General features: G+C 48.6%; 3 protein-coding genes across 4 annotated transcripts; 1 reads left to right on the top strand and 2 right to left on the bottom strand.

Annotated features, from left to right (window-relative positions):
- Window positions 1-111: 111 nt before the first annotated feature.
- Window positions 112-18,968, bottom strand: GGA3 (golgi associated, gamma adaptin ear containing, ARF binding protein 3). 2 transcript variants are annotated; one of them, XM_079323419.1, is made up of 17 exons: window positions 18,869-18,968; window positions 13,518-13,602; window positions 13,024-13,099; window positions 12,494-12,592; window positions 11,580-11,703; window positions 10,692-10,795; window positions 10,094-10,174; window positions 9,040-9,177; window positions 7,983-8,064; window positions 7,412-7,519; window positions 6,238-6,507; window positions 5,636-5,703; window positions 4,937-5,259; window positions 4,225-4,487; window positions 3,909-4,078; window positions 3,493-3,603; window positions 112-2,314 (listed from the first exon to the last, which is right to left on the bottom strand). In XM_079323419.1, the coding sequence occupies exons 1-17, from the start codon at window positions 18,906-18,908 to the stop codon at window positions 2,204-2,206; spliced, it is 2,253 nt and encodes a 750-aa protein (XP_079179545.1). In that variant the 5' UTR covers window positions 18,909-18,968; the 3' UTR covers window positions 112-2,203. The 2 variants fall into 2 exon arrangements, with proteins under 2 accessions (XP_079179545.1, XP_079179546.1); XM_079323420.1 differs by lacking the exon at window positions 18,869-18,968 and having other exon boundaries at window positions 13,020-13,099; window positions 13,518-13,583.
- On the top strand, window positions 18,965-22,646 carry MRPS7 (mitochondrial ribosomal protein S7). Its single transcript, XM_079323468.1, has 5 exons — window positions 18,965-19,087; window positions 19,594-19,785; window positions 20,061-20,124; window positions 20,992-21,159; window positions 22,010-22,646. Exons 1-5 carry the CDS (start codon window positions 19,032-19,034, stop codon window positions 22,229-22,231), a joined length of 702 nt encoding a protein of 233 aa, XP_079179594.1. The 5' UTR covers window positions 18,965-19,031; the 3' UTR covers window positions 22,232-22,646.
- Window positions 22,647-22,907: 261 nt separating this feature from the next.
- Window positions 22,908-27,539, bottom strand: MIF4GD (MIF4G domain containing). Its single transcript, XM_079323469.1, has 6 exons — window positions 27,393-27,539; window positions 25,400-25,536; window positions 25,136-25,245; window positions 24,696-24,851; window positions 23,983-24,075; window positions 22,908-23,857 (listed from the first exon to the last, which is right to left on the bottom strand). The coding sequence occupies exons 2-6, from the start codon at window positions 25,479-25,481 to the stop codon at window positions 23,630-23,632; spliced, it is 669 nt and encodes a 222-aa protein (XP_079179595.1). The 5' UTR covers window positions 25,482-25,536; window positions 27,393-27,539; the 3' UTR covers window positions 22,908-23,629.
- Between the last annotated feature and the right edge of the window lie 31 nt (window positions 27,540-27,570).

Raw genomic sequence — 27,570 nt, 5'->3', positions numbered from 1 at the left:
TAAACCAGTAGGCTTTTGGAAACAGCATCCTCTCTATTTTTGCTTAGGAAGGTCTTGAGTTGATAGTTTGACTGCAGAACCATCACAAGAAAGGGCCAGCACAGAGCCAGATAGGGAAAATGATTTATTCAACATGCAGCAGCACAAATGCACTGAAGATGTATGTACAGGTAGGATTGCTGGGGATGAAGCAGGAACCCCACCCTACAGACAAGGAACATTCATAGTTTAATTTCCAAAGCAGCAGGACCGTGGTGCATGTCCAGGTGGCTGCTGCTGTTCACAGAAAGCACCTCTGCTGTCCTGCCTTCTGTCACAGGGAAGTGGTGATCCTGTTCCTCAGGACACCACCCAGGCACTGCCCCCATGCCTACTGTGTCTAAAGTGCTGGCAAGAACATGTATGAGGCAGAAAGAATTCTCTCCTTGTCCCTTGTCTCCCAGTCCATCAATTTAAAACGGTTTTCTTTAGGATCCAAACAACCCATCCCTCTCCCCTGCCTTCTACATCAGGGAGCTGACAAAGCTGAGCTCTCCACAGGAAAATCTTGAATTCCACCTTCAGGGGCTCTTGCAGCTGCCTGGTGCCTCTGATGAGGGCCTCTGGCTTGTGAATCCCCTGTTTTTCATCTCTAGGGATTTTTACTCTGCAGCACAGTAAAGAAAATTCAACTGTGAGTAACTGCAAGCTGTGTTTGCAGTGATGGTTTTACAGCCACCATTAATTCCAGCATCATGTTCTCCTGTGGAGTTTTCCTACATGAGGCAGAAGCCTCTGTGTACTGCTTTTCTCTGTGCTGCTCCCACTCCACGTTTGAGAAGAGCTGTTGCTTGACAGCCCTGCTGGAAATGCAGAGCTGAGTGTCCAAGGACTGAGCAAGCATCTCTCTGTGCTTGTGTCAGTGGGTGCTAAAATGTCCCATTAATTTACAACAGTCTGTCTCAGAGCTCACTGAGGCACTGCTTGAGACTGGAAACTGAGAAGGAAGGAGCTGCTGGAACCAAGTTTTGGTGATTTAAACCTTATTTCTGGGAGGTTGTAGCTAAGGGATCAGCTCTTCTGTTAACACTGACATCCAGCAAAACTGCTTCCCCCTTTGTGGGGACAATTGCACTTTGCCACTTAATACAGGGAACAAAGAAAATGGGACATTAACTCAGCACATGCCCCATCACAGCCTGGGAGAGCCTCTTCCTTTCTCTGCCTGTTTGTTCTGTTGTAATAGCCTACAGCTCTATTATTTACATCTTGTAGGTCATTGTACTCAGCAATATAACAGTATTTGACTATACCAGTAACACTGCCTGCATGAGGGGACATGAGAGGCATCTCTCCTTATCCCTGGATTCAGTCACTGGCCTTGACTAGTGATTGTAAAGACAGCTCTGTGCTCCAGGTGCTGTCCTCTAATACTGACCAATACCCTCCTGCCCTCTTTCCTCCTCACTATGCATTTCATCTTTTCCTCACACTATGGAATGCAACGAAGGAAAAAAACCAAAAAACAGTGTAACCATTTGCAGACAAAACTCAGCCCCAGCTGCCCTAAATGGATGCCCCAGGGTGGCAGCCAGCAATGTAAAATAAATATAACAAGTAAAGATACAGCAGTATGGCACACATGGAGCGAGGGGCTGCTTACACGGGCCCTTGGGAATGAAGCAGAGAGGGGGAAGGGAGCTAAGTGCTATTTCAGTGTAAAAAAGGAAGCATTCCCTCATGGAGCAGCATTATTGCTGAGCATGCTCACGGCCCATGTGGCACAAGGAGTCCCAGTCCCAGGGAGGGCTCTGCGCTGAGCTCGCGGCATCATCACCCCACAGCCTGTCGGGATCTCTGGACAGCAGTGCAGGAAAAGCCAATTAAACCCCTTCTGCTGACAGGTCTTCCCTCAAAATACAATAACTTCAAGTTTAATAGAGTGGAAGATAGAACCAGATTCACCCAAAGGTCAAGGTAAGAGCAGCCAGCACTGCCTGTCACTGGCTGCCTTTCAGTTCATGCTTGGCATAAGTGTTCCAGGGCCCCTTCAAATGTGGGGCACAACATTCTGGACTAAAGCTACAAGCAGAGTGGTCAGGACATGTAAACAAAGCTGAACATCACCAGTGGATAGCATGTGTGTCCCTCCCCACGGCACATCCATTCCAGTCCTGTGGGATCCTGCCCTGGTCCTGTCAGAGTCTCTGGCAGTGTCCTAAGGTCATAGATTCCCCCACTGCTCTACTGGGGGAAACTGATCCACTTCGCCCACTTCTGTGCTGGGCTGATCTCCCAGGGTGAAGGTCAGTCTGTACCTCAGCCTCACCTTCTCCTGCAGGAAAGACAAAACCCAAAAGCAATGTGACAACAGTCCCAGCTCAACAGCCATGAACAAAACACTTCACTGTTACAGCTCTACAGAGAGCACAAGACTTCTGTTGTACAGAGCAGGAGAGCTCAGATTAAGTTCATTGAGTTCAGCTATTTACAAACCTGACTTATTCACCTTACACTTCTTATACAAAAAAACTTTTACAGCTTAGCATGGAGCAGAACGAGAAAAGCATAAATGACCTGTGAGCACAGACTGCACAGACATGGCCAACTGCTCTCCAGAGCCTAAAGCCTGCTGCTGGAAAAGTTCCAAAAATTAAATTCCTCATCATGTGGAGGAAGGTAAAAAGTTCCTGCTCTGAAAAATGCCTTGCAATACAGTAAGCATGGAAGCAGTCCTTCAATGAGAGCACCTTCCCACAAAGTTCTTTAAACATCCACTAAACCCCTCTGACATTCATCCTTTTATCACAGAGCTTTCAGCTGATACTTGAAGTGCACTTTTGTTGTAAATCTCAAGTATAAACATCTAAATTTGTCAAACAATTAGAAAGTCCTTCAGCTTTGGGCTTTCAAAGCTGGCTGACTGAACGAGTGACTACAGCAAGGAAAAACAGCTTCTCAGATGCTCCCAGTATCATCAGCAGAAAGGAAAGTGTCATCCTGGTTGTGTCCCTGGTCACAGGTACTTCCCCAAACAATGATGGAACAGACATGATCTGACATTTGTCTGTTGGTTCATCAAAAGTACTGTTATAGCAGCAGTTAATTTAGCATTGATCTAATTATCAGCCAAGCCAGGCACGTTCAGTGCACAGGACAGTCAAACTCCTGATACAGCTCTGCCACCCCTTAAAGCTGAGCCTGACATGATCCTTGCCCTTTTGCTGGAAGAAGTGTACTGTCCCTTCTCATACCTCTCCCTGCCAAAGACTGTTGGGAAGAGCCTCCTCTAAGCCTGAACTGAAACACCAACATTCCATAGTAACCACTTCTGGAGGGCACATTAGAATCACAGATAATTAAGGTTGGAAAAGACCTCCAAGATAATCAAGTCCAAACTTTCAGGAACAAACAGCTGTAGCTGCTCAAATGTTTGGTCCCACCCCTCCACAGAGTTCAGCTGATATCAAATGTGTCTGAAGAGGGCAGGATAAATCCCACTGTCCCTCTCACCTTTGAAGGATTTGCCAGAAGCATGACTTGGGTGATGGCAGCTGGTGGCTGGATGGGATTGAATGGAGACAGCTCAGTGCCAGAGGGTGGCTGCAGCTTCACTTTCATGGACTGCGAGAGAAATAGAGAGCAGAACCTCAGGGATGATCTCCTGCCTTGGGAACAACAAACGATGCATGCACAGGCTGAGGGAACAACAGGAAGAGAATCAACCCACAAGTGAGGATGAGGGAACAAGAGCCAGCCCAGCTTGCAAAACACAACATGAACAGGCAGAACTTGACTTATCCTGTTCAGCATTTTCTGCCTCTGACAAGAACCTTTGTGCTCTGGAAAGGGGCAGAGCACAGCCTGTGGACAGGTCAGAGCAGGCTGTGCCAAGTCCCTGGATGCTGTCTCTGCCCTGCTGTCCCTACCTTGGGCACAGCTGCCTGCAGCACGATGTTCCTCACGGGCAGAGGAGCCGTGTTCAGCATGGACACCACCACGACCAGCACGTCCGAGCGGCCCGGCGGGCACTCCCTGGCAAAGTGCAGCAGGATGCGGAAGCCGTTCTTGTCGTAGGCTGTCACGGGCAGGGCACTGCCTGCCACAGGGAGAGAAGGGAGAGGATCCAGGTCATGCTGCAGCACATGGTCTCAGGCAGCATTGGGATGTTTGGTAGGAGCTGCTCATCCCTTCTCTCTATTCCACAAACTTTGCCAAGGAGCCTTACAAACCTGAAATACTTACTGGGTTTAATGGATTCCAAGGGAACGTGGACATTGGCCAAAGAAATTTCAGGTGCTTTCATGGGACTGCCTTGCTGTTGGAATGATGCTGGCTGGAAGAGAGGACTTCCTGATCCAGCAGTGCAGTTGCTTGGGAAGGGAGCTGGAGGGGCTCCAGAGGTAGTGGCTGGCAGCCCTGCAGGTGCTGCTAATGGGGCAGGGGTGACAGTGCTTGGCAAAGTAACCCCAGGGAACACTGAAGGAGTCATGCCTTGGGTGGCACTCCTGCAAGAGAGACAGAAAAGTGGTAAGTGGAGCTGGAAGTGAAGCAGGAATTTCACCAATACCTGGAGAAACCAGCACATCACAAAGACAAAACAGCAGCCTGGAGTCAGACTGGAGTCTGTGACTCTGCATGGTCTGCCATGAGGAGAACTACAAGGTGGTGGTTGGGTGGGGTCACTTCTCTAAGTCAGGAAGGAAACAAGGCTTCTGTACCCCAACACCATGTTCCCCTTCACACCACAACTTTAGATCAGGCAACAGGACATCTGTGTGCTCTGCCTGCCTTTCTCTCCCAGAGGTATTAGTTTGTAAACTGAAACCTCTGAGAAGAAAAATACCAATTCTACATTTCTACCAAACCAGAGCTGAAAGTCACCCTCAGAACCTGGCACTGCATGAGCTTGGCTTTCTAACTGCAGAGCCAAAGCAAAGTCAGGACTTTTGGTTACCCTTTGGCTTCTTCAAGGAGTTGTCCCAATGCATCCATCTTGTGTGACATGTTGCTCCCCACAGATGAGCTGAAGTATCCAGAAGAAGCTGGAATAGTCTTAGGAGGCCCTGCAGGGGCAGCTGGTACAGCAGGAAATACAAATGGTGCTGAGTTTGGTGCTGGGATGCTGGCAGCAGTCTGGGAGGCTGGGAAAGCAGCAGGCAGCGTGGCTGATGTCCCACACGTGGTCTGTGATGTGTGATGGAGAAGAGGGTTCCCTGCAGGGTTGCAAGCAACAGTCACCATCTTCGGATTAAAGAAATCCAGGTCCAACTGCTCATTCTGAAAGAGAGGACAGGCAGATGCTCTAACTCACTGCTGGCCCTGATGCACAGATGGCACTGGTCTGTTACACAGGACAGAGGTTTACCACAAAAACAGGTGCTGGCTGACAGCAAACTCTGCAGCCTAAGCCAGAGCTACATCTGATCTGAAATTTAAGCAAAGCAAGGACTAACATCATGTGGACAGATGGGACACTGAGAAAGCCAGGTCCAGGGACACCTACTCTGTTTAAAGACAGCTGTCTCAGATTTTAGGGCTCAGTGCCTTTGCCTGTTTGAGCACACGATTCTCCGAGGTGACATTGTGTCCTGAGACCTCCCACAATGACAATCTCTCTCCCTCCCTCCCCTTCCCCGAGACTCCTCCTTTGTACCTCAAACATGCTCCACTGGTTGTTTTCAGAGGTCTCCTTCCCTGCTGCAGGGGCTGGGTCATTAAGGCCTGGAGGGAAAAACAACAGGAGAAGAACTTGGCTGCTGTTTCAGTACCACTAAAATCTGATTCAGCTCTTTCAGAGCCCAAGAACCTGATGAAACACTGAGATGGACTGCAAGTTTATGATGAGGAAGAGACTGACAGCACCAGCAGCCAACAGCCACACCCTGCACACAACTCTTCTAACCCACCCTGATTATCACTGCCTTCTGCTGTTCACATCTGGGCTCCACAGACAGGCATCCTGCAGGCTCCTCTGCACAGCCTCTCTGGGGCACCTTCTCTTCAGCACAACCCCACAATCAGGCCTTCATCTGTCCCAAACTTCAGTTTGTACACACGATATGCCCCATCAGCCCCAGAGATCAGATTACAGCTGCACTGAACAGTTACTTTCTTGCAGCCAGCTCTGAAAACAGATATTAATGCTGACTCACTGACCAGATCTAACATGCAGAATGATGCAAGGGAGTGTTCCCTGCAATCCAGGAACATGGAGAACACAGAAGTAGCCCTTTTGCAGGCCCCTCAGCACCTTACCCAAGCACAGGAGCTCCTCATCCAGCAAGGACAGGGAGTTGGTTGTGCTGCCCTGCTGGGTGGGTGCTGTTTCCACCTGGCTGGAGGAGCTGCTGCGCAGCGGCGCCAATGTCTGGGGAGGAGGAGGGAGGATGGGGATCTCAGCTGGGCCAGGGGCTGTGCTGGGGGCTGCTGCCAGGCTGCTGGCTGCCATCACAGGTGGTGGGGTGCTGCTGACATCCAGTCCAGCAAGGTCAATGAGGGTGTTGAGATTACTGGTGGAGTTACTCCCTGCAGCAGACAAGAGAAGAGCATTACTAGGAAAAAAGGCAAAAGGCTCAGAGCAAACTGAGTGTGCAGAAGAAATTAGCAGAGAGGTGGTTTAGATCCTCATCTGAGCATGGTTTATGCCTCTTTGTAACATATAAAGGATATCTGCTGTCTGGACTATGTAAATCAACACAGATACTTAAAGAATTTCCACATGAAAATCTGCTGCAGCCACTGCTTCCTCCTCAGTGCTTCACAATTCACAATCTCTTCAAAATCTTTTGAAATCAGATGAGGCTTTGGGAGATCCTACAGCATTATAATAAACAGAGGATACCAGAGAGCTGGAGATCTGATGGAAATTCATACCTCAATTCTCATATTTAGAACAGTCTTGTCTCAGGAAGAGGCTGCCAGGCAGCAGCAAAAATGTTTGAATCTGAAAGGGTAATTCCATCACACTCCCATCCAGAGCATTCAGTGGTGAAGTGTGCAGTGGGCAACTGGCCTGAATTCACAAGTGGAAAACCAGGAAAAGGACCCCTGGTCCAGCTCCTACTCTTCAGGTCTTGTGTTTTTGATAAAATCATCTTTTTCTTACACATTAGCATTAAGAAACAGGAAAAATGTGGGGAGGAAAATATATGAGAACTTCCAGCCACACAAACTGCTCACATGCAGTCATTAAACCTTTGATGTCATCAAAGTTTTCAACAATATGGATTGAGCAATGGAGAATGCAAAGCTGCAGCACTGCTGCTCCTGTCCAGAATTGTTTATCCACAGCCTTCTTGCTACCCTCTGACTCACAAACTGATAGCCACAAGAACTATCAAATGCTACTTTAACAAAACAGGAAACATTGTTCAAAAGACTTAGAATTACAGGAGTCAAAAATTATATAATTAGCTTCCCAGGAACTCACCTTCCACTACAGGGAGATCCACTTCACCATTGATCACTTGCCCTTCTATTATTTTTTTATAGGAATTTATCACACGTGATAAATTGTCACTGGCCTGCAGAATGTCCCCTACAAGAGAGACAAAAACGACCTCCAAGGCTTTGTCACTTTGTTCCCACTAATGCTGAGAGTGCTCAGTTGTCAGCTAAATAATCAGCAAGAAAAATCATGAATATTTGGCTATGAGCTCCATCACTCTGCCCGTGCCACATTTCCAAAAGCAATACCTGACCTTTTCTAGACCCATACACGTTGCAGTAACAAAAAAAAATCAGCCCAAGGTTGTTCCCCACAGCAACTCCCTTCCCCTCCCAAAGCAGCAGCTGTCCCCCATTAGTGCTCCCATCCTCCTGAACCACCAACTTTACTGTCCAGTCCTTGCCTGAACAGAAATGATAAGCACAAAGAGGGAAGGACTGTCCTTTAACAGAGCAACAGGAACCCACAGTGAGGAGAGGACTTTACAGCTGAACCCTCACAAAGGCAAGGAGCACAAAAGCAATTTTAAAAGGACAAGTGTAGCTCAGTTTACCCAAACTGCTGTCATTGTCCTCTGTCTCACTGGCCAGCTTGAACAGTGTCCGTCTTTTGGTTTCACACCTTTCATAGAGCTCCTGGAAGACAGATTAGGACAAAGGGTTTCACCAGCCAGGAGCCACTGCCAGCAGCACCAGTCAGCACAGAACGACCCCCAGAACAGCCCAGTGTCACTGTGCTCACTGTGCCAGTGTGACTGCACAGCCAGAAGGGCCCTCTGTGCCCAGTTCACAATGCTGAGCAGCATTACATGAGCCTGGGCTAACACAACCTGCATTCCCAACACATCTCTCAGTCCTCCCTCACATCAGCACTTATAGCCAAGTTCTAGTCCAAAAGAGATGTTCCTTCCTCATATAGTAGTCCCTAAAAGCTTGAGGAAGAGCAGAGTCATGCTTCAGCAGTTAGGCTTCAATGGTGCTGCAACCACACAGCAGAAAGGTGGCAATAACAAAATGGTTCACAGAAACAAACAAGTTTCTTAAGCATCTTACTGCTGTTTAAAGATGCTGTCATTAAAAATAAGTGGGTTTCATTTTTTTATTAAAATAATGTGCAATTCTTAAAGGCTCTGGGCCTACCAAGTCATCCCTGGTGGTTGTTGCAATTTTGACTTTGCTGATGTTCTCCTAACCTAGTAACACAAGCTAAAACTCTTCCTCTGAAGGTGAGGGACAATTTTCTGCCCCAGTCAGCCTTTAGTTTATTCATCCACAGAGCTGCAAGGGACAGCAGTAATCTACAATGACCTGCAATCCATGTGTCCTTACAGGATCCAGAATTACAAACTGCAGTTTCTTGGTTCTGCCACGCTGCACCTTTGAAAAACAGCTGTACCTCACTTCAAGTATACATGAAACTGAGCTACTCCCCCCACCATTTTGGTGAAAGGCACTAAACACATGGATATTTTCTTGCCTGCTGTTTGCAGCAATAAACAACTCCTGTTTCTCATCACTGCTCTCCATTTTACTGCAGTGTTTATAATTCTCAAGTCTGTAAGAAAGGACTGACTTCAGGACTGCTGGGAAGAAGGATCAGCTCAGACCCACCTTCATGAGCTCCCTGTCAGCCTCTGATGAGTCCTCTTTGCTGTAATGAACCAGCATCTCATTCAGCAGCTTCACATTGTTGTTCACCTCCTCCAGCGTGTGCATGCGCTTTGTCACCTTCTGGATCCGAGCCTCATCCTTCAGGGTGAAAAGCACAGACAGAAAGGGTGAGTTTCCTTCTAAAAGTTCACAGTAACACAACCACAGGTATCTGCAAATGTGTCAAGTAATGACTACTCAAAGTTAAGCTAGAAAAAAGCAAACAAAACCCTTCTTTGTTCATGTGAAGCTTTGTTTATTTTATTGTCTTTTTACCATTGTTCTGAAATTACAGGCAACTCCACATTTCCAATAAGTCTCATTAAATAGACTTCAATGTCTAATTACACCACTAAAAAAGTTTTCAGAAGTTCCTTTCTGACCTTTTCAGAAGATTTTTTTTGTTCACTTGATGCCATCTAACAAATGAGATGTGTTTGAAGCAAAACATTTACAAGGAACAACAAGCACACACTGGTGGAAAATGTTCACCCATCTCTGATTGGAGATTCCAACTGAAGACATAGGAGAGCCTGCCCTGGGGACAAGAGGAGCTTGAATGAAATATCTTGGTAACCAAACAACCACTAAAGCCCAGAAGGTATCCTTTTATTTGCCAGAATCCCAGTGAGTAATCTCCTGGACTCCACAGTTTGGAATGGGCCATGGGTGGATGGCAGCACAGCTCTACAAATAGGAAGGCATTTCCATGAACTTTTTTGTGAGAAGACCCAGTCCAGTGACTCAGTCCTTAGCATCCAGGAGTGGTACCACAATGCTCCCACCAAACCTTGATGTGAAATCCCACTTTGAATGATGGGAATGTGGTTATTTAGAACAAGGGACATTCAATTCCTGCTCCATCCCCCACCAGAGGCACCAACTGTAGACATTTCTGTGACACAAACATCTCCTAGGTACAAGCTAAAGACTAAATCCTAAGCTCTCCACCATTTGAAGTCAAATTGCTTAAAACCTGCAAGGCAGACTGCTGAACACTACAGGAATTTCTTACCTCTTTTACCATAGATTTTATAAGTTTGTTGGCCTCTTGTAAATCATCTGGGTTTTTGCTTTTCAGCAGCTTGGCTAGAAGCTGAAAGACAAGATGATAGTCAGTAAAAAAATAAAGACCTTTGTGCAAGGGGAAAGGAATCTATATGACCAATTCAGGGGAAAAGGGAAAAGCCCAGTATTACAAAGCTTACACAGCTTCCATAGTTACAGGGACTTCAGCAGAAGTCATCTGCAGTTTATTATCTGTGTGAGTTGCTGCATTCCTCCTTTTACACAGGACATATTCTGTGAAATTTCACAGACTTTTGAAACTAGATAGTTATTACTCCCATACATTATTTTTCCTCCTGTGTGTGAAACATTCTCTGCTACCCAGAGAATGCAGATGGCACTTTAACAGCAGCAACCCCATTATGGTAACACAGACAAGGTCTTAACTGGAACTTTGGGTTAAGCAGGTGAACCCTGCTAAAGTACAGACTATCCACCCCCCCATCCCAAATAAAAGCCACATTATTATACTTTGCTTCCTTATTCTAAATGTGCACTGAGTAATCATTTTTCATTCATGATTTTGACACAAGTCTTCACTGTACCTTGGATTTCTCCTCATCATCAAACACTGGGTTCTTGGGACGAGGTGGTGGGGAAGGGATCAGTGTTCTGTCTGCAGGAATCACAGGGTCAAACATGACAATCCCTGAAAGCAGAGAGGGAACCCCATGGGTCAGCACACACACACACCAGGCAGGGCACACAGGTACTGCCAGGCTGCTGCCAAAGCCAACACACAGCTGCCCCTGACACTGCCACGCTCTTCCAGAGAACAATACATCCAAATCCCTGAGCTGACTTCTACCTGGATGTTCTCCCAACCCCACAACATCAGCTAAAACTCTCCCTCTGAAGGGGAAGAACCTCTTTCAGCCCCATTCAGCTTTTAGTTTATCCATCCACTGCATCCAATGCTGCAAGGGACAGTTATGACTTGCAGTCTGTGTGTCCTAATAGGACACGATTATTTCCAGAGCTTTCATGGAATCTATTTTTCTTGTGAAGCTACTGCATTTTTTTATTGTGCCTACACAAGAAATGTGTGTCAGCTGAACTAAAGGAACAGCTGCAAAGCCATTTAGTTAAAAGAACACAAAAAGCTACTTGGAAGCTCTTATTTTGCTATAAATTGGACTTGTTCAAATAATCTAATAACTACTTCCACCAAAAAAAAAAACAACTTAAAAAGGGCCCTTCAAACCAAAACAAAAGTATTTGCAAGGTATTTCACTAATTTAATTACCAGAGCAAAACCAACCCTGCCCAAGGCATTTATACATAATGAAAAGCTTTCCAGAGAATTTCTCTCTTGTTCTATCTCCCCTCAGAGCTTGCTTTGACCCCATTTAATTAGAAGCTGTATATTTTGTGACACTCTTGCTCAAAGCCCAGGCTGGAGAGAATGCATGAGTGAGCAGTTGACTCCCTACCTTGTCTCTTCAGCATATAGTAGGCATCCTTGATTTTGGATTCCTCTGGCAATGCCACAGTCCAGCTATACAGCAATTCAATGACTTTGGACTTCACTTTCTCTGAGACTCGGTCTCCCAGGTACTAAGTGTGGGAAAAAAGATCCAAATTCTTCATGTTCTTAATTTCTTTTTAAAAATAAAGCTCTGTGGAAGCTCAGTGAAATACATTCAAAGGTGTATGATCTAAGTTCCAAGATGATCTAAGGTACATCTCATTAGGAGGAAAAAAAAATCTCCTTTAATAGATTTGAAATAACAGTGAAGAGAAGTTTTGTGATTATCTTCAGCAAAAGAAAAAGCAGCTATTCTGCTGGCTCCAGGATTTTGCTATTTTAAAAATTACAGTAATACAGAGAACCACCCCCTCCTCTGTCTTATGGGAGAGAATCTGGGAATGCATTGCTGCATCAATCACACCATAGGGAAGATTTTCAGCACATTAAACTCATCATGAATGTTGAGGGACTTAGTCTGGCACTCTTTACACAACCAGTAAGCAGAATGAGGACTAGAACTCCATGGTGTGTTGTCAACCCTCTTGTTTTAACCTCTGCATCACATTTCTCTTTCACCATCACTGGAATTTTGCTTTTTAAAACAACAGAGCCCAAATTCTAGAAGCTCTTAAGGCACCTGAAGGATTAAAACAACCAAGAAACTGCATAGTGATGGCAAATTAGTACAGCTTCCTGAAAAATTTAGTAAGGCATAAAAAAACCCCCAAACAACAAGAGCTTAGCTAACAAATGCTCTTGAATATAGACTAATAAGTGCAATCAGCCAAACAGAACACTGCAAATATTTTGGATACTGCCTGTAGCTTACAGGGGTCAAACAAAAAGCAGCTGCAGCTGAAAGACTCAGGGTCTAACCTTTGGAGACACAACTTTTATTAACTCGTTTAAAAAGCGAAACTTCCCAACTTCATTATGAAATCTTCTCCCACAATTCTTCATACAAGCTTCCAGTACCTGCATTCAAGGAACAGAAACAGGGGCTGAAAGCAACACCAAAACCCTACAATATAAGTGTGTGTTCTGCTTAGAGGAGAGGTGAAAGGCTCCTGTCAGTGAGACAAATATTCCTGCTCCATGCATCAATCTCCCATCTTTAGGGATGCCCCAGCCTCAGCCAGGTGTATCTGTGTTATCTCAGTACTTGGCCTCAAGAACAAACACAAATCTTGCCTGAAGAGAACAAAGGAAAGCAGCTCAAATTAACTCAGAGTTGTTTCCAGACACTTTAGGGATGGAAATGTGCTCCCTCCCACTTCCTCCCAGGGATGAGGACACTCACCCCCAGATGACCCCATGGACACACCCTGGGTGTGCTCTACTGCACCCAGGTGATGCAGCAATAGGATGCATGCCTGGATCTAAGAGGAGGGGTAAGGACTACCTACTGTCAGGGCTTGGACTGCCTCCCATTCCTGTGGTGACTGGATTTTATGAGCCAGGAGTCTCACAGCTATCTGTGGCCTGGAACAGAGCAGGTAAACATCACAGAGGATTTTCACACTTTCACAAATTCTGCTGTTTAAACAAGTAAATTCTGCTGTTTGCAAGTAAAGATTTTAAAGATGTGAAGCTCTACCAGCACTATCAGGGATAACCCCATTTTACAGACTGGCAAATGGAATAATTTTGGACAGATGAGAACCCTGGAGCTGCAGAATTTGAAATTAGAAGCAGATTCAGAATTCCCAGTTTCCCAGTGCTCAGTCTGGATTAGCCACACTGCCTTTCACAGGAGAGGCAGCATTTTCTCTATTTTGTAACCAGCTCTTCCTTGTGATATCAGTATATATAAAAGAAAATATAAATGTTTGACAATAGAATTTCACACTTTAAACTGTGAATGTAATTTGTTAAGTCTAAAGTAGTTTGGGACACCCACCCTTCAAGTTCCTTGTTGATCTGGTCACAAAATCCAATGATATATTCCCAGTCTTCTTGCCTGTTGGATGGGTTGGTGGCTTTATCTTTGGCAAGGGAAAGAAAACATATTACCAATCAAGAGAAGAAACAGTATAAAAGGTCATACATTTCCTAGAGAAAAGCATCAGACATCCATTGCCAGCTCTAAAATAGGAGAAAGAAGTTCACATGTGGTATATCTGTTCAGGGAAAAGGGTGTGTCCAAGCTGAGACATGCAAACATCCAGTAAGACCCATTGCTTTCCAAAGGAAACAGGTGCCAAATCTCAAGTATTTAGAGACAGGCTATTCCCATATCCTAAATGAGAGCACAGGATAAAATATTTCAGCTCACAGTTTCCTCTGCCTTAAATGCTGTCTCTTTCTATTTGGTTCTAACATTAAAATCTTTAAAGGTTAAACCCTCACACTTTCTACATATGAAATCATTGTTGCATTCCCTAGGAATTTTGCAGAAGCAAGAGCTGGAACATCAGATGTTTAATATCACTCATTTAGCATGAGCACTTGCTTTTGGAGTGCCAGCTGATTTGATTGATGCCTTAGCATCTCTCCTGGGATTTTTGAACTGAAATTTATTATTATATATTGAGTTCTTGCAAGTAATAAACACTACAGCCTGCAGCTGATCAGGAACTCAAATCCTACATGCTGAAGCCAAGTGATCAATGCTTTACTGACAGGGCTATTTCAGTCTCCTGAAGGATCCTCCCTTAAGCAGCAGGATCTGACTGTACTGATTGCAGAGTAGTGAGGCTTCAGCATCTCTCTGGTTGTGAATGCATCTTCTCCATGGATTTTACTTAACCCTGATGCACAATGGACAGACCAGATTCCTGCTTTAACCTAATTCTCCAGCCAAGATGACCAGATATTATGGTTTTTCTTACTTGTAAGGGAAGAAACAATGCACTGTACTTGTCCCTATATATCTAAGAGTTGGCATTTAAGAAACATTCCTAAAAATTTTAATATAATGGAAATTAAATATTGCTTAGTCAGATAGTACAGAGCAGGGGATGAAGGGTAGGAAAAGCTTAGCACACATCCCTGTACTTTCATCTCAGAGGGAAGCATAACAAAACCAACACATGCTGCATTACCAAGTGCCATATTTTATCATCATTAAAACATATCCTTTAACTTTCCAGAGACAGCTGAACAGCTGTCAGGCATCTACTCCAAACCCTCCCTTTCCCAGTGCACCTCCTGTGCCCATCCTGCAAGGTTTGCTCAGGTTTTCCTCCTCACTGAATGATACTTGTAAAGCAAGTAAATTTTTCTGTGGATTGCATGGTAAAATATTCCACATGTCAATGTCTGTGCCCCCTGCTGACCTTCATGGGACCTAGATAAGCAGAAGACAGCAGCCAGGGAGGAATAACTGCAAGGTAACATCCTGTAGAACTCACTGAGCTACAGGCTGGTTTCAAACTCAAGAGATTCAGGGGAAGCTCAGTTTAAAAGCCAACTTCTGCAGAGCCAAACAACTTTTTGGAACAGTTGTTCCTGGCACCTAAATCTTATCACCACATTTCCAACAGATGAATACCTTGGAAGCCTCATGAAACCATGGACTTACAACAATCCAAGGCCTCTTCATTCAGGTCAAACAGCACTGTGGTAGTTTGGGGCTCCAAAGCACCTCTTGTGCTCGGCAGACCCAGAAGAAAAACACTCAGTTCCTGGCTGGAATTAAGGGAATTCACTTAATAAATTCAGGAGGAGCACAAAAGGTAAGGACACACAATCAACTGGACTCTGTTGGCTGCACATCCTGAAATTAGGAAAATTATGTGGTACAAACAGGAAAATGTAACCAAGATTTCCATGTTCAAAGCTTTTATGCTCCAAATATCTCCAAAAACTTTTTGCAATGACACTGGATTATTTCATGTTCTCAGATATCTAAGATTTTTCTGCAAAAGCTCTGACATGAAGATAGCAAAGTTTCAGAAGGAGAGAGTGATTGCCAAAGGGAAGTGCTGTTCCACATGAAGAAACTCCTTATTTCCAACATGCATAAAACCTCCATATGAAATCTTGGTTCATAAAAATTAATGAGCCTGATCACAAGTCCTGCCCTGGCTCTGGAGATTGATGTGTTTGCATGACACAACAGGGTGTATGGATAGCTGTTCCCAGTCTCAGCACTGCCACATGAACTCAGCATCCCAGAGAAGTAGAATCACCTCACTTCACCTCTCCAGCCCTACAGGAAGCTGTGTCATGTCTGTCACGTTGTGACTTCAAATCCTCTCTATTTTTATAAAGAATGCTTAAAATGTGGGCAAGGAGCTCTTCTGTGCTGCTTTATAAATATGCTTCAACCCTTATGTGAAAGGACTCACTCCAGGATGAAAAGTTGCTCTGGAATATCAAGTCCTTGGCTTTTCTGTTGAAACTGCCAACCAAGGCCCATTTGGTACCAGTTATTTGCTTCCAGAGACACTTGTCCACCTGGTCCCCTCCTGAAAATCCCATTTCACACTGGCAACCACATGAATCTAAACTAGCAAACTGGGGACTGAATTCTTGGCACTACCTCAGTCCTGCCACCACTTTTGCCTCAGTTTTCAGCTTTTTTTTAATATGCTCAGGACAAACAAAGCTGCATCACACCCACCCTGAGTATCAGAGCCACTCAGCCCTCAGGTGCTCTGCCAGACTGAAATGCTAATGAGGCAATATTCAGATTAATAATTAGATATGAAACAAAGGTGTTTGTATTCTCTGGAGATAAATGATGCTGGAATACAGAGAACCACAGAGCAGCTGGAATGAAGAGAACCATAGACCATTAACTGGCTGGGAATGAAGGCTCCTGTTCTCCTGGGTTCACTTCTCTACTGAAATGAGCCAAAAACCACCCCAACAAAGAGTTTCCCCAGGCCAGGCTTAGCCTCTGATTCCCAGCCCAGGCATGACCAGCCTAACAGTCAGACTCTGCAGTCCTGGGCAGAAATGAATGCTGAGCCAGACTAACCAAGGAAAAAGGAAATTAAGACAACTGTATTTTATCCATTTGCATCTGTTCCACAGTGGAATACTGCCTTAGCCTGACATGAGTGGGGTACAAGAAGCTTCCTTTTGGATGCAGCAGAAAAAGCAGCTCCAGTAGTGTTTGTACAACTGACAATATCTCCTAACCTCCTTCTGTTTCAGCTCAGAGCAGGAGCTGAGCCTGCCAGGCAGGAGGGGACAGGAAGGATCACCTTCTCTCATCACAGCTGCCTGGAATGAGGCAGGACATGCAGATGCCAGATCATCCCAGGCTGAGGCGCAGATCCTGCTGCAGAGCAGGACACGAGGATGATGTTACTTCATGGGTCTGTGACTCCACCTGATGCCAAAGGCAGGGCAGCAGAAGGTTGCACACCACCACAGGGGGAAAAAAAAACAAACAAACCACAAAACATTTTCACTAAGAAATTCTTCATATTCCCGTGGCTGGGAAGTTGGCTGTGCTGCTGAGCCGTTCTCTCAGGAAGGGCACAGCATGGCACACCCCCAAGGCTGGCATTAACCACGGCTTTGTCATGATTACAGAAAAAAGCCCTCGGGAGGGCAGATGAAAGGCGGGAGCTGCAGCAGCTCTGCCTGCCCGACCTCACCACTCCGGCGGCAATTCCCGGACAGGGAAGGCTCCGCGCTCCCTGCGATGGGAGGGGCGATCCAGCCACACCAGCAGCGATCACTGTAGCAGTGACCTGGCACAAAAGCATCCTCCGAAACCAGAGAGTAGCACTCAAGCCTTGAAAAATGTGTGCCCACTGCAATCAGGCTCGCTGCAATGCTTCTCACAGTGAGTAAGGCCTTTGCAACTCTTCCCTTTAGCCCCTTGGCCAAGGACACATCACCTCTCCCTTAACTTCCTCAATTAAAAAATATCCCTGCAGAACAAGCAGTCAGGAAGCATTCCAGGCTATACAACCCAAAATATCCTTCCTACTAGAGATATTTTCACACACAAACTGAACTGGGTGAGTCAGCTCTCCTCAGAGAAAGATTGCAAGGAAGGGATGTGGGTGTTCCTTCTTGTGTCTCACTGGCTACAACAAAAGATATTGACAAATTGTAGGAGTTCAGAGGAGGAGCAAAAACGCTAAGGGGTCAGAAGGGATTGAGCTAAAATGAGAAGAGCTGAAAACATCTTTCAGCCAGTAACTCGTATAACAGATGCAGGTGTTTGAATTTTATGTAAAAATATCAAGAAAGAAGGAGAATGATCTAGTCTTATTTATGGAAGGATAACTCTAAGGGTAACAGGTTTTCCACTGAGGTATTTGGGGTAATGACCATCTTCTGCTGTTTGTCCAGAGCCTGACTACTTGGAACTTCACTTGCTGCCATAATCAAATAAATAACTATAAATAAATAAATAAATAAATAAAAGAAAAGAAAATCTAGGCAACAGGCTATGATGTGCAGCATGGCCTCCCAGGGACAGCAGCAAGAGCTCCTGTGTGTGGAATATAAGAAAACCAATTACAGTTATGACTGGTTCATTCAGGAATCACATCCCTGTGTTCTGTACATTGGAGCCCAATGACATGGGCAGCATGGACAGACACACAGGCAGGGGAAACTCAGCAGGGGCTGCACATCTACAAACAGGGGTTTGTTCCCTCTAACCTTTAAGACACCTTATTCTGACAAAGGGTTTTGATATATTCCAGCCTGTACAGAATGGATGCCCACAACTACCCTGAAACTGCAGCCGGGCATAAAGCGGGATTTGTCTACTTGAAAATCACAGTTGTGTAACACGTAAACACAATTCATCGGGGAAACCCCACAATTCTGAACCTCACGAACAGCACTCAGGCTGTACACTAGGCGGGCCACAACCCCGGCAAGGGAACAGACGGGAGGGACAGACACGAACCGCGTCCCTTCACGGACAAGGAAAAGCAGCAGCCCCGCAGGTGCGGAGCAGGGCGAGCCGCAGACCCGCCCGTTGCCCAGCTCTCCCACACGAGGCCGGTACCGGCCCCGCCGCTGCCGCGCCCCTCACGGAGCTGAGCCGGCGGCGGCGGCCCCGGCTCTTCCCCGGCACGGCACTGCTGAGACCCCGTGCCCCGGGTGCTGAAACTCCCCCGTGCCCGGGGAATGTGCCAACCCATCCCTAAGGCGCTGTCACCCCCCGGCCCCCGGGACGGCCCCTGGTCTCCTGCCCGGCTGAGGGGGTGGCGGGAGCGCGCGAGCGGAGGCCGCAGGGAGGCGCTGGGAAGGGGCTGAGGGGTCGGGGGGCACCGGGGCCGGAGGTGGGAGGGGGCCGGGGGGTGCCCCCACGCCCGCGGTACTCACTCAGCCACGACTCCAGGCTCTCCCCCTCAGCCTCCGCCATGTTGCCGGAGCGAGCCGGGGCCCCGCCCCGCCCGCTCGAGAGCGGCGCGAGGGAGGCGGGACGGGCGCTGGCCCCGCCCCGCCCGGCCCCGCCCCGCCCCGCGCGGCCGCGCGCGCAGGGAAGATGGCGGCGCCCAGCGCGGCGGGGCTGGGCCGGAGGCTGCGGGCCTGGCTGCCCCGGTGAGCGGGGAGAGGGCCCGGGGGGCTCCCCGGGGGATTCTCCCCACCGGGAAACACGGGAGGCGCGGGGGAAACCCGGGGGGGGCTCGCCGGGAGCGCACGAGGGGTGCGGGGAGGGCGTGCGCCGCACCGGGGGCACACGGACAGACAGGCCGCCTGTTCCTGCCGGGCTCATCCACACACAGAACTGTCAGGGCTGGAAGAGACCTTTCAGCTCATTCAGTCCGAGCGTGCACGCTACACTGCCGCTCTGATCCCTAAACCTCATCACCCAGGTGCAGACTCTTGAACTGCTCCGGGGTGGTGACTCCACCGCCCCCTGCACAGCCGCTGCCCGTGCCTGGCCACAGGAGCAGCGACGAACGGGACAGAATCCCTCACTGAGCGGCTCGCCCGCTCACACGCGGGGCCTCTCACATCTAGCATGTCCTTCTGTTCACATCGCATCCCTGTCGCGACACAGCACGTGCGCTGGGTTCCAGCCCCGCTTCTCTTGCTCCTTGCAGGATAATGCCGGTGAGATGGAGCCGCTACAACCCCAGCTACCTGGAGCCAGAAGTGAAAAAGGAATCGTATCAGAAACCTTTAGAGGAGCTGACTGAGGAGGAAAGGGAATTAATGGAGCTTAAGGCTGTTCGACCAATCAAAGCTGCTCCTCCCACTCTGTCCAGTTCCGTGTTCAGCGACCCTATGATCAGGTCAGAGAAAGAAGCAGCTCCTCCTCTCCAAAAATGCCTGGGAGCTGTGCTGCCCTCCTCTACCTTCATCTGCTGGCTGCACATTGTTGTTCCAGCACAATCCCTATATTCTGTGTTAATCTTTTCCCATCATCGTGTCCATTGTCCTGGAGTGATTAGAGATAATTACAGCAGCACCCACACTTAACCATGGGAGCAACACAAAGGAATGGGGGTCAGGGGCAGTGGGTGATAAAATCAGAATTCATATAATATCCTATCTGACCTTTTTACAGTAAATTCACCAATATGATGATGAAAAGTGGAAATAAAGTGCTAGCCAGAAGCCTCATGTCTCAGGTAAGAACTCAGATTTCTTCTCACTTTTATGTTAAAACTAAACAAAATGGAAGGCTGGGATGTTAAACCTGCTGAAATTGGGAATTAGCAGAACTTGGGTGGTCCATCTCTGTGCTCCTGCCACATGTTGCTTGCAGCATGATTCCAAACCATAATTTGTTTGATAAAATGTGCAGTGCCCCAGCCTCATTAGCTCACAGACCAGCAGCTGACAGCAGCTTCATGGAGACCCCTCTCTTTCCATCCTTCAGTGTCCTTTTGTACTGCATAAACACAGGGAATACCCTTAAAAAACATAATTTTCTCTAAATGTTGTCTTTGCAGCTGTCATACTTTACCTTCTGCATAACTTACCCTTGAAGTCCCACAGATGTGTCACCTACATAACACAGCTTTGAGCCTGCTCTGACCAACAGCAACTGGTATTAACTGGTGATCCCATCTGGTCTGTTCCACACTTGAAATCCCTTGAAATGGGAACACATTTTGCCCAAATGTTCCCAACTAACTGCTGATTCCTTGTTACAGAAAAGCACAGGGGCTCTGGAGTCCAGGTTTTGCAGGGGAGGATGCTCAGTGCACAGATCCCTATTCCTGACTCCACTTTGTCTCTGCCCTTCCCTGGCTTCTGGCCCACATTTGTGCTGCTCATCCCTCTCACCCAAAGTGCAATGACTGATAAAAGAGACTAAAGAGCTGGAAGAGGATGAAGTAAAACTTGAGTTAAAGAATTCCATTGGGTCGTTTTTTCCTCTGAGACTGGAAGACCAGTTGCTCAGATGAAAATGGGGTGTAAAAGTAATGTAACCTCATGGAGTGGGAGAATCCATCTGCTCTACATGTCTCCTTTCTTGCCTTTCTTCCAAGACTCTGGAGAACATTAAAAGGAAGCAGCTGGAGAAGTACCACAAAGCTCCAGAAAATGAGAAGGAGACAATTGAATGCAATCCCTACGTAATTTTCCACCAGGCTCTCAAGAACTGCCAGCCCATCATCGGGCTTAGCAACATCACCAAAGGAGGCAAAACCTACCAGGTGAAAGGGGGGCTGGGAGAACATGTGGTTGGCAGATAATTAGCTAGGGAGGCAAATGAACTGGTTTTCACCCCATCAGCTCAAGATCCTCTCTCTCCAGAGAGAGCCACTTTGCAATCTGGAATAAAACAGCACCTAGAAGCTGACCAAAATCAGGAACCTCACCTCTGAGTATTGTGCTTCCCCTGTCACAGAATCACTAAAGTCAGAAAAGACTTCTACAATTAATCAAGTCCAGCCATTAATGAGCAGCAGTCTCTGGTTCTCTGACTAGATGTGAGGAGACAAACACAGCAAGTGTTTTCCAAAGAGACAGAGGTCAGCAGCAAAAGAATTGGTAGTCCTTGGACTACCAGTCCCATCCTTTCCACTGCACCATATTGCTTGGGGAGAGGTCCCAAACCTCTGGGGCAGGTCAGCAGGGCAAAATGGGTCACCTAAATCCAGTGGGATATTGAAAACACATCTGTCTCTGAGTACAGGCTCTGCAAACCTTGGGGTCTGAAGGAGAGGTGAGATGTGGAGGCATTTGGAATGAGATTAAGGTCCCTTCCAATCCAAACCATGCTCTGATTCTGTGACTTTTCTCTGTTGAGTGCAGAGAGGGGGTGATCATCTCCCATCTCTGCTAACTCAAACCAGCCTGGACCCACCTCCCAAACAGGCCAGAATTTCCATTTGGGTAGCAGTGCCAGTTCCTATGGACAGAGCAGATCTGGCAGGGCTCAGCTGCCAGGAGTGGGTCTGGCTGCAGAGAGCAGCACAGTGAACAGTGCAGGTGCCAGCTGGTGCTGTGTGGCTGCTGGGGAGGAGCAGGTTCTGATGGCTGCCATGGTTTAACCCTGCCCAGGTGCCCGTCCCGCTGACGGACAATCGGAAGCGTTTCCTGGCCATGAAGTGGTTGATCACAGAGTGCAGGGACAACAAGCACCGCCGGACAATGATGCCAGAAAAGCTCTCCCAGGAACTGCTCCTGGCCTTCAACAACGAGGGGCCTGTCATCAAGAGGAAGCACGTCCTGCACAAGATGGCAGAGGCCAACCGGGCGTACGCCCACTTCCGCTGGTGGTAGGGACCCTGCGTGGGACACACTGCCTGGAGAGCAGAGCCCCGGGGCTGCCAGCCTGGACTGGGAAGGGTGGGATATCCCCTGCAGGCAGCTTCTGGTCTAACCCAGGGAAAGCTCACACATCCCCACAAGGTTGTTTTTCTTTGAGCTTGTTTGGATGGGGGAAGGGGGAATCTGATTTACCAGCCTCAGCAGGGTTGCTCCAGTTATTTCATAATCACTTCCCTGTGAAGACAAGCCTTAGATGTTTTTCTTTCAGCAACGCTAAACAAAACCATCTTTCACTTACCTGTTTCCTAGGGATCTGAAAGTCTCTCTGCTCCTCAAATCAGCAGTGTTTTTGGCTGCATAGCTAAGAGCAGAGCTGGATTCTTTTCCACAGGGATTGGTACAACAGACAATAAAAGGCCGTTTTTGATTTTTTTAGCTTTGGTCATCAGCAATATGGTCTGCACAGATTTGATGGGAATGTTGACAAAATAAAACAAATTTTATGAGAAAGGTTTCCCTGATTCCAGACCTTTGTCTCTGTTGCTCCAACTACCCTGTTTGTGTAAAGCCCTGAGGCCCTAGACTGCAGCAGACACTGAGTTATCACAGCCTTAGGGCTTCAGTCAGGAGCAACCCTTCAGTCTTGCTCAGCACTCAGCAGCTGTGCAGGGAGAAAGCAGGGCACATGTTAGTGGAAAACTTTTATTAGGAAAAAATCCTTCAATAGACTATTTTGTTTCCTTTCTTCCTCTCCTGTTCTTATAAGAAATATACCATAGCTGAAACTTGCAAAATTCTAAAAAAAGTGACAGTTATTGTAGAAAACCTATAAAACCCGTTCTACATGTGCTCAGGGACCTCTCCTGTTGCAGACTCCCCGTGACAGGTATTCCTGGCTGTGGGAGAGGCTGTGTGCATGCAGGTGCAGCCAGCATGCTGGAAGCAGTCTGGGAAAAAAAGCACTTGGTTGAGCTGTTTGTGAGGCCATGGTGTGTTCTGTGACCTGTCCCAGAGAAACAGGTACAACCTGAGCTGGGAGATTTCCCTGCTGCCTCCCACAGCTCTGCTGGCTTTGGGGTGAAGCAAAATGTTCTCAGCCTAAACTGTGCTTTCCTTAACACTCATAGAAAATGCTGGTGTGAGCTAGAAGCCTCCCGAGCCCTTTGCTGGCAGCAGCCCAATATTGAGACAAAATCAGTGGGAGAATTTGCTGGGTCAAGTGTGCCCTTCCCCACCACTCTGGAACCTCCAAAGTCAGACCAGCACCAGCTGCATATCACAGTAGGTGCAGAGAGACTCTAGCCAATATAAATCCTATTTACAGGAAGTGCTAGAAAATTAGTGTGAAAAATTCCAACTTGGTACAAAGCTTGCTGGTGAAGGTGCTGGGGACTCCTCTGCCATGGGAGGTCAATCTGTCACTTCACTGTAATAATATTTCTGGGCAGCATCCGTCATCTTCCACTCAGCAGCCCGGAACTCGATGATCTCCAGCAGCAGCAGCTGGGACAGGGAGCTGAGCCCCTCCTGCAGAAGGAAACCATCTCGGAGGAGGGAGAAGAGCTCATCCATCCGCTGGGAATTCATCTTCTCCAGCTGCTCCCCGATGCGGTGGAGCTGCAGGACCAAGCAGTCCACCTTCAGAAGGAAGAGCAGATGGCTGAGCACAAAGCAATGGAGGCTCCTCTGCACCCCCCAGGCTGTGCTTTTTACAGGTCCTGGGCAGGACAGCAGGCACATCAGCAGCTCTTCCCTGCACTCACCTCCTCTTCCTTCTGCAGGCTGTCGGGCTGTGCCAGCCGGAACAGGCAGTCGTACACAGGGTTCACCAGAGCCATCATGGGCATGTTGTTCACCTGCAAGGAGAGCAGAGTCAGCCTGGGGCCAGAAGGGACTCTGCCATTTTAAATAGTTATTCTCTTGCTGCACTCCAAAGAAGGGAGCTGCATTTAGTTGTGCTGTGTTAGAGGGATTTACATCAGAGATCAGACATTTCAGTCTTCAGGAACCAGAAGAGCTGAACAAATGAGGTAAAAAATATCTATTTTTAAATGTAAGGTAGTCATGGGAAATACACTTGTTCCAATAGTGTATTTCCTACCTGCAGTTCTACTCTTGAATCATTTTTACATCTACTCCAAGCAGGAATTCAAAGTTCATACACTGCACAAAGGCCTGAAGCCAAACTCCATCAGCAAACCCCATAGCAACTAAACCAGTCCAATCTAGGACATCTGGGAACAGGCAAATCAGGGCATTTCAAGCACCAGGTACAAAATGAAGAAGCTGAGACTTTGTGACTGTTCCTGAAGACTTGCTCTGCCTCTTCAAGCTCGTAGGTAGCACCAGCCTTGTCAGCGTCCTTGGGCTAAGAACCAGCTCTGGCCCCCATGGCTCTGGGGCTCTGTACAACACCCACCCAACACCCTTGCTCTGGTGTCCTGGGATGCCCAGGACAGCTGCTGCAGCTCCTCACCCTCAGGTAGTCAAAGATGTTGCAGATGAAGGTGACGTAGCAGATCCAGGCCTGGAGGGAGCGGGTGCGCAGCTCCTCCCTGTCCTTGTACTCCTGCTGCAGCCGGTTCAACAGGCTCCTCCGGAAGATGCTCTGGCCAACTTGTTTGCTCTCTGCCTGTAAACCCACAAAAACAGGACAGGATGGAGGGATGAAATGGGTCCAGAGGGGCAGGGGGATGCAGCACCACACAGATTACCCTCCTGTGATTCCCAGAGGCAGAAAAGCTGCAACTTGCTGTCTGTGCTGTCCTGATGCTCTTCTGGATGCTGCCACTGCATGGGGCAAGTGGCAGGAGAGGAGAGATGGGCAAGGGGGCAGAGCAAAGCCCTTCCTGCCCCAGCCCAGGAACAAGCCACACAACAGCCCAGGTGTTTCACTGTCCAGACACAACCTCTCACCTGGATGATGGTGTAGCAGATGCGCCCAGCCTCCTTGCTGAACACTGAGTCTTTGAGGGACTGGTCCACTATAATATTGGCCACTTTCTCCAGATCCACATTACTGGGGTCTGCAGAGAAGAGGAAGACTGTCAGGACCCAGCCCTCTTTGGCCCCTGATTCTTTAAGGCACTGGGAAAGCAACCAAGGCCTGTGCAGGGCCCAGTACAAGTCAAATGGTGCAGAAACCGTGTGTGGCAGAGGAGTTCATAAAAACTTGCTGACCTTTGAGGGCTGTTTTCAGCAGCTTCTGAGTCTCAGAGTCGAAGGACTGTATTTTGTACTCTTCTTTGCCCGTTTCCCCCATTGCTGGTTTCCTCCAAGGGCAACAGTCAGGGCAGTGGATGAGCTAGTGGCAATCCCTGGGGAAGGAGCACAGAGCTTACTTGGACAGAAGCAAACCTTCACCCATTTGGCACATGCCAGGTAATGTTGAAGCACAGGCTCTTTCCCGACAGCTCCCCACCCCAAGGAAACTCCTCTTTTATTAGGGCAGCAACTCCACCCCTAGATGTATGCAAATCCTCATTCCCACATCTTTTAAATTCTTGTCTCCTACCAGCTGATGATAGAACTTTATCTTCAGAGCCTTTATATTTTTCTGATAAGAGAAACATATTATAGGCAAAGCAGACCTAAAATAGATGTGGCTGTGTCACAGGAAGGCATACACTGCTCCCTTGGGCCTTTTAAACACCAAAGCCAGTACAAAAGCATCCAACACACACTCATCAGAGCACCTCTCCTGCACCAGAGCCAGGCTCCCTCAGCTCCCAGCATGACACAGCAACTCAGCAGCCAAATCCCCAACAACAGCTCCCATCTCTCTCATCCCTCTGCAGTCAAGCACTGCTGCAGCACCAGCAGTGCTCCTAACTAGTCTCTAGATTGATTTTCTTCTGCTTCATGATACAGCGAAGACAGCAAGAGGGTACGCACGGCACAGAGAGGAAGAGCTTGCTTTGAATCACAGAGGATCTGCTGGATAGAAATGCAGGGCTGGCCAGATCTACAGCACAAACAGGAGAAGGCAATCGGCCAAATGAGTTTTGCCAGCTCGTCGAAATTCCTCGGCCATTACTCACCCCTCTCTGCAAACAGGTCCCTACTCAGATCAAAGCCCAAGAGAGTTTAGGGGCATGGGGCAGGTACCGTGGGCATTCCCCTCACATACAGCACAGCAGTAACTCAGAGCAGAGGGCAGCCCTGTGGGAGTGACCACCTGCCGACGCTGCTCTCGCAGCCAAAGCTCTCACCTACCCTGAGACTGGCACAGAGGTTTCTTTCCCAGGTGGATTCATAAGCAGCTGGGTGCCCCTCCGTGCCATGCCTGGTTAGCAAACACCTTCCTAGCCGACCTCTCCTCTCTGTGCATCTGAGCTCCTGCCATGCTGCAGTGCCAGTGGAGCAGCCCGGGGTCAGCAGCAGTCCCGTGTCCCACCGGCAGCATCTCCCGGCAGCAGGAGCCCGGTGAGAGCACAGCGCCTCACGGAGCGCGGCGGGGAGCGCCCGAGCCCGTCTGGCAGCGTCTGAGCCGCCGCCGCTCCCGGAGCTCCCGCTCCACGGCTCCTGCCATGGCCACAGCTGCTTTGAAGTGCTGTGCCAAATAACCCTGCCCAGAGCAAACCACAGCGTGTGAACACCGAGCCAGACAAGTCTCGCCTGCACTAGAGACCCTGCTGCCGGCATCACCTTATCGGAAGGGCTGGTGGCACTGGGTGACATGGGACACCTGTGGCACCGACTGCTCCTCTGGCACTGGCCCCTGCTAGACGAGCTATCCCGGGGCTGGCACGGTTGGGGTCAGCACCCTCAATCTGCCGGTCACCCACCAGCTCAGCTGCCAGGGCACCTGTGACCCACGGGGTCACACCTGGCAGTGTGGGTTGGACAAGTCCTGCCCACTACAAGGAGAAGAAGAGCAGAGAGTCTGCTCCGCCACGCCACGGCGTCTGCCCCGGGGGCTCTACCAGCCCCTGGAACCCCCATCCCATCCCCGCCGAGCCTCCAGTGGAACCCCCAGCGCCGAGATGTCTCTTGCCCGGGGCAGCTGGAGCACCGGAGCCCGCAGGAACCCTCGCCGCTGCCTCCCTCGCTGCAGCCCCGCGGCTGGCACAAGCCCTAGGGCCACCGGACGGAGGAAGAGGCGGATCCCAAGGAAAGCAGTCCCCGCGCTGCCCCGGGCAGGGCAGGGGGAGCCGGGCGCAGCCCCACCGACCTGCTGGCCGCCCCCGCTGTGTCCTCCGGCCGCCGGGACATCGCCGGCCCGTCCCGAGCCCCGCGCCCTCCCGGCACGGCCCAGGTTTCCTCTTAGGTCATTTCCTCGCCCGAGCCGGGGGAGGGCCGGGCCGGGCCGGGCGGGAGAGCGGCTGGAGCGGCGGCAGCGCCACCGCCTG

This window comes from Erithacus rubecula (genome assembly GCF_903797595.1).
Source record: "Erithacus rubecula genome assembly, chromosome: 20".
NCBI lineage: Eukaryota > Metazoa > Chordata > Aves > Passeriformes > Muscicapidae > Erithacus > Erithacus rubecula.
This window is presented reverse-complemented; position numbering and strand designations above follow the sequence as displayed.

Excerpts from the sequence above, each read along its gene's own strand:
- GGA3 (XM_079323419.1), bottom strand. The coding sequence starts at position 18,908 with ATGGCGGAGGCTGAGGGGGAGAGCCTGGAGTCGTGGCTGA. Across the intron at positions 13,603-18,868 it reads GAGCCTGGAGTCGTGGCTGA|ATAAAGCCACCAACCCATCC; the intron begins GTGAGTACCGCG and ends CCCTTGCCAAAG. Across the intron at positions 10,796-11,579 it reads CTATATGCTGAAGAGACAAG|GGATTGTCATGTTTGACCCT; the intron begins GTAGGGAGTCAA and ends CTCTGCTTTCAG.
- MRPS7 (XM_079323468.1), top strand. The coding sequence starts at position 19,032 with ATGGCGGCGCCCAGCGCGGCGGGGCTGGGCCGGAGGCTGCGGGCCTGG. Across the intron at positions 19,786-20,060 it reads TTCAGCGACCCTATGATCAG|TAAATTCACCAATATGATGA; the intron begins GTCAGAGAAAGA and ends ACCTTTTTACAG. Across the intron at positions 20,125-20,991 it reads CCAGAAGCCTCATGTCTCAG|ACTCTGGAGAACATTAAAAG; the intron begins GTAAGAACTCAG and ends CTTTCTTCCAAG.
- MIF4GD (XM_079323469.1), bottom strand. The coding sequence starts at position 25,481 with ATGGGGGAAACGGGCAAAGAAGAGTACAAAATACAGTCCTTCGACTCT. Across the intron at positions 24,076-24,695 it reads ACATCTTTGACTACCTGAGG|GTGAACAACATGCCCATGAT; the intron begins GTGAGGAGCTGC and ends CTCTCCTTGCAG. Across the intron at positions 23,858-23,982 it reads GCCTGCAGAAGGAAGAGGAG|GTGGACTGCTTGGTCCTGCA; the intron begins GTGAGTGCAGGG and ends TTCCTTCTGAAG.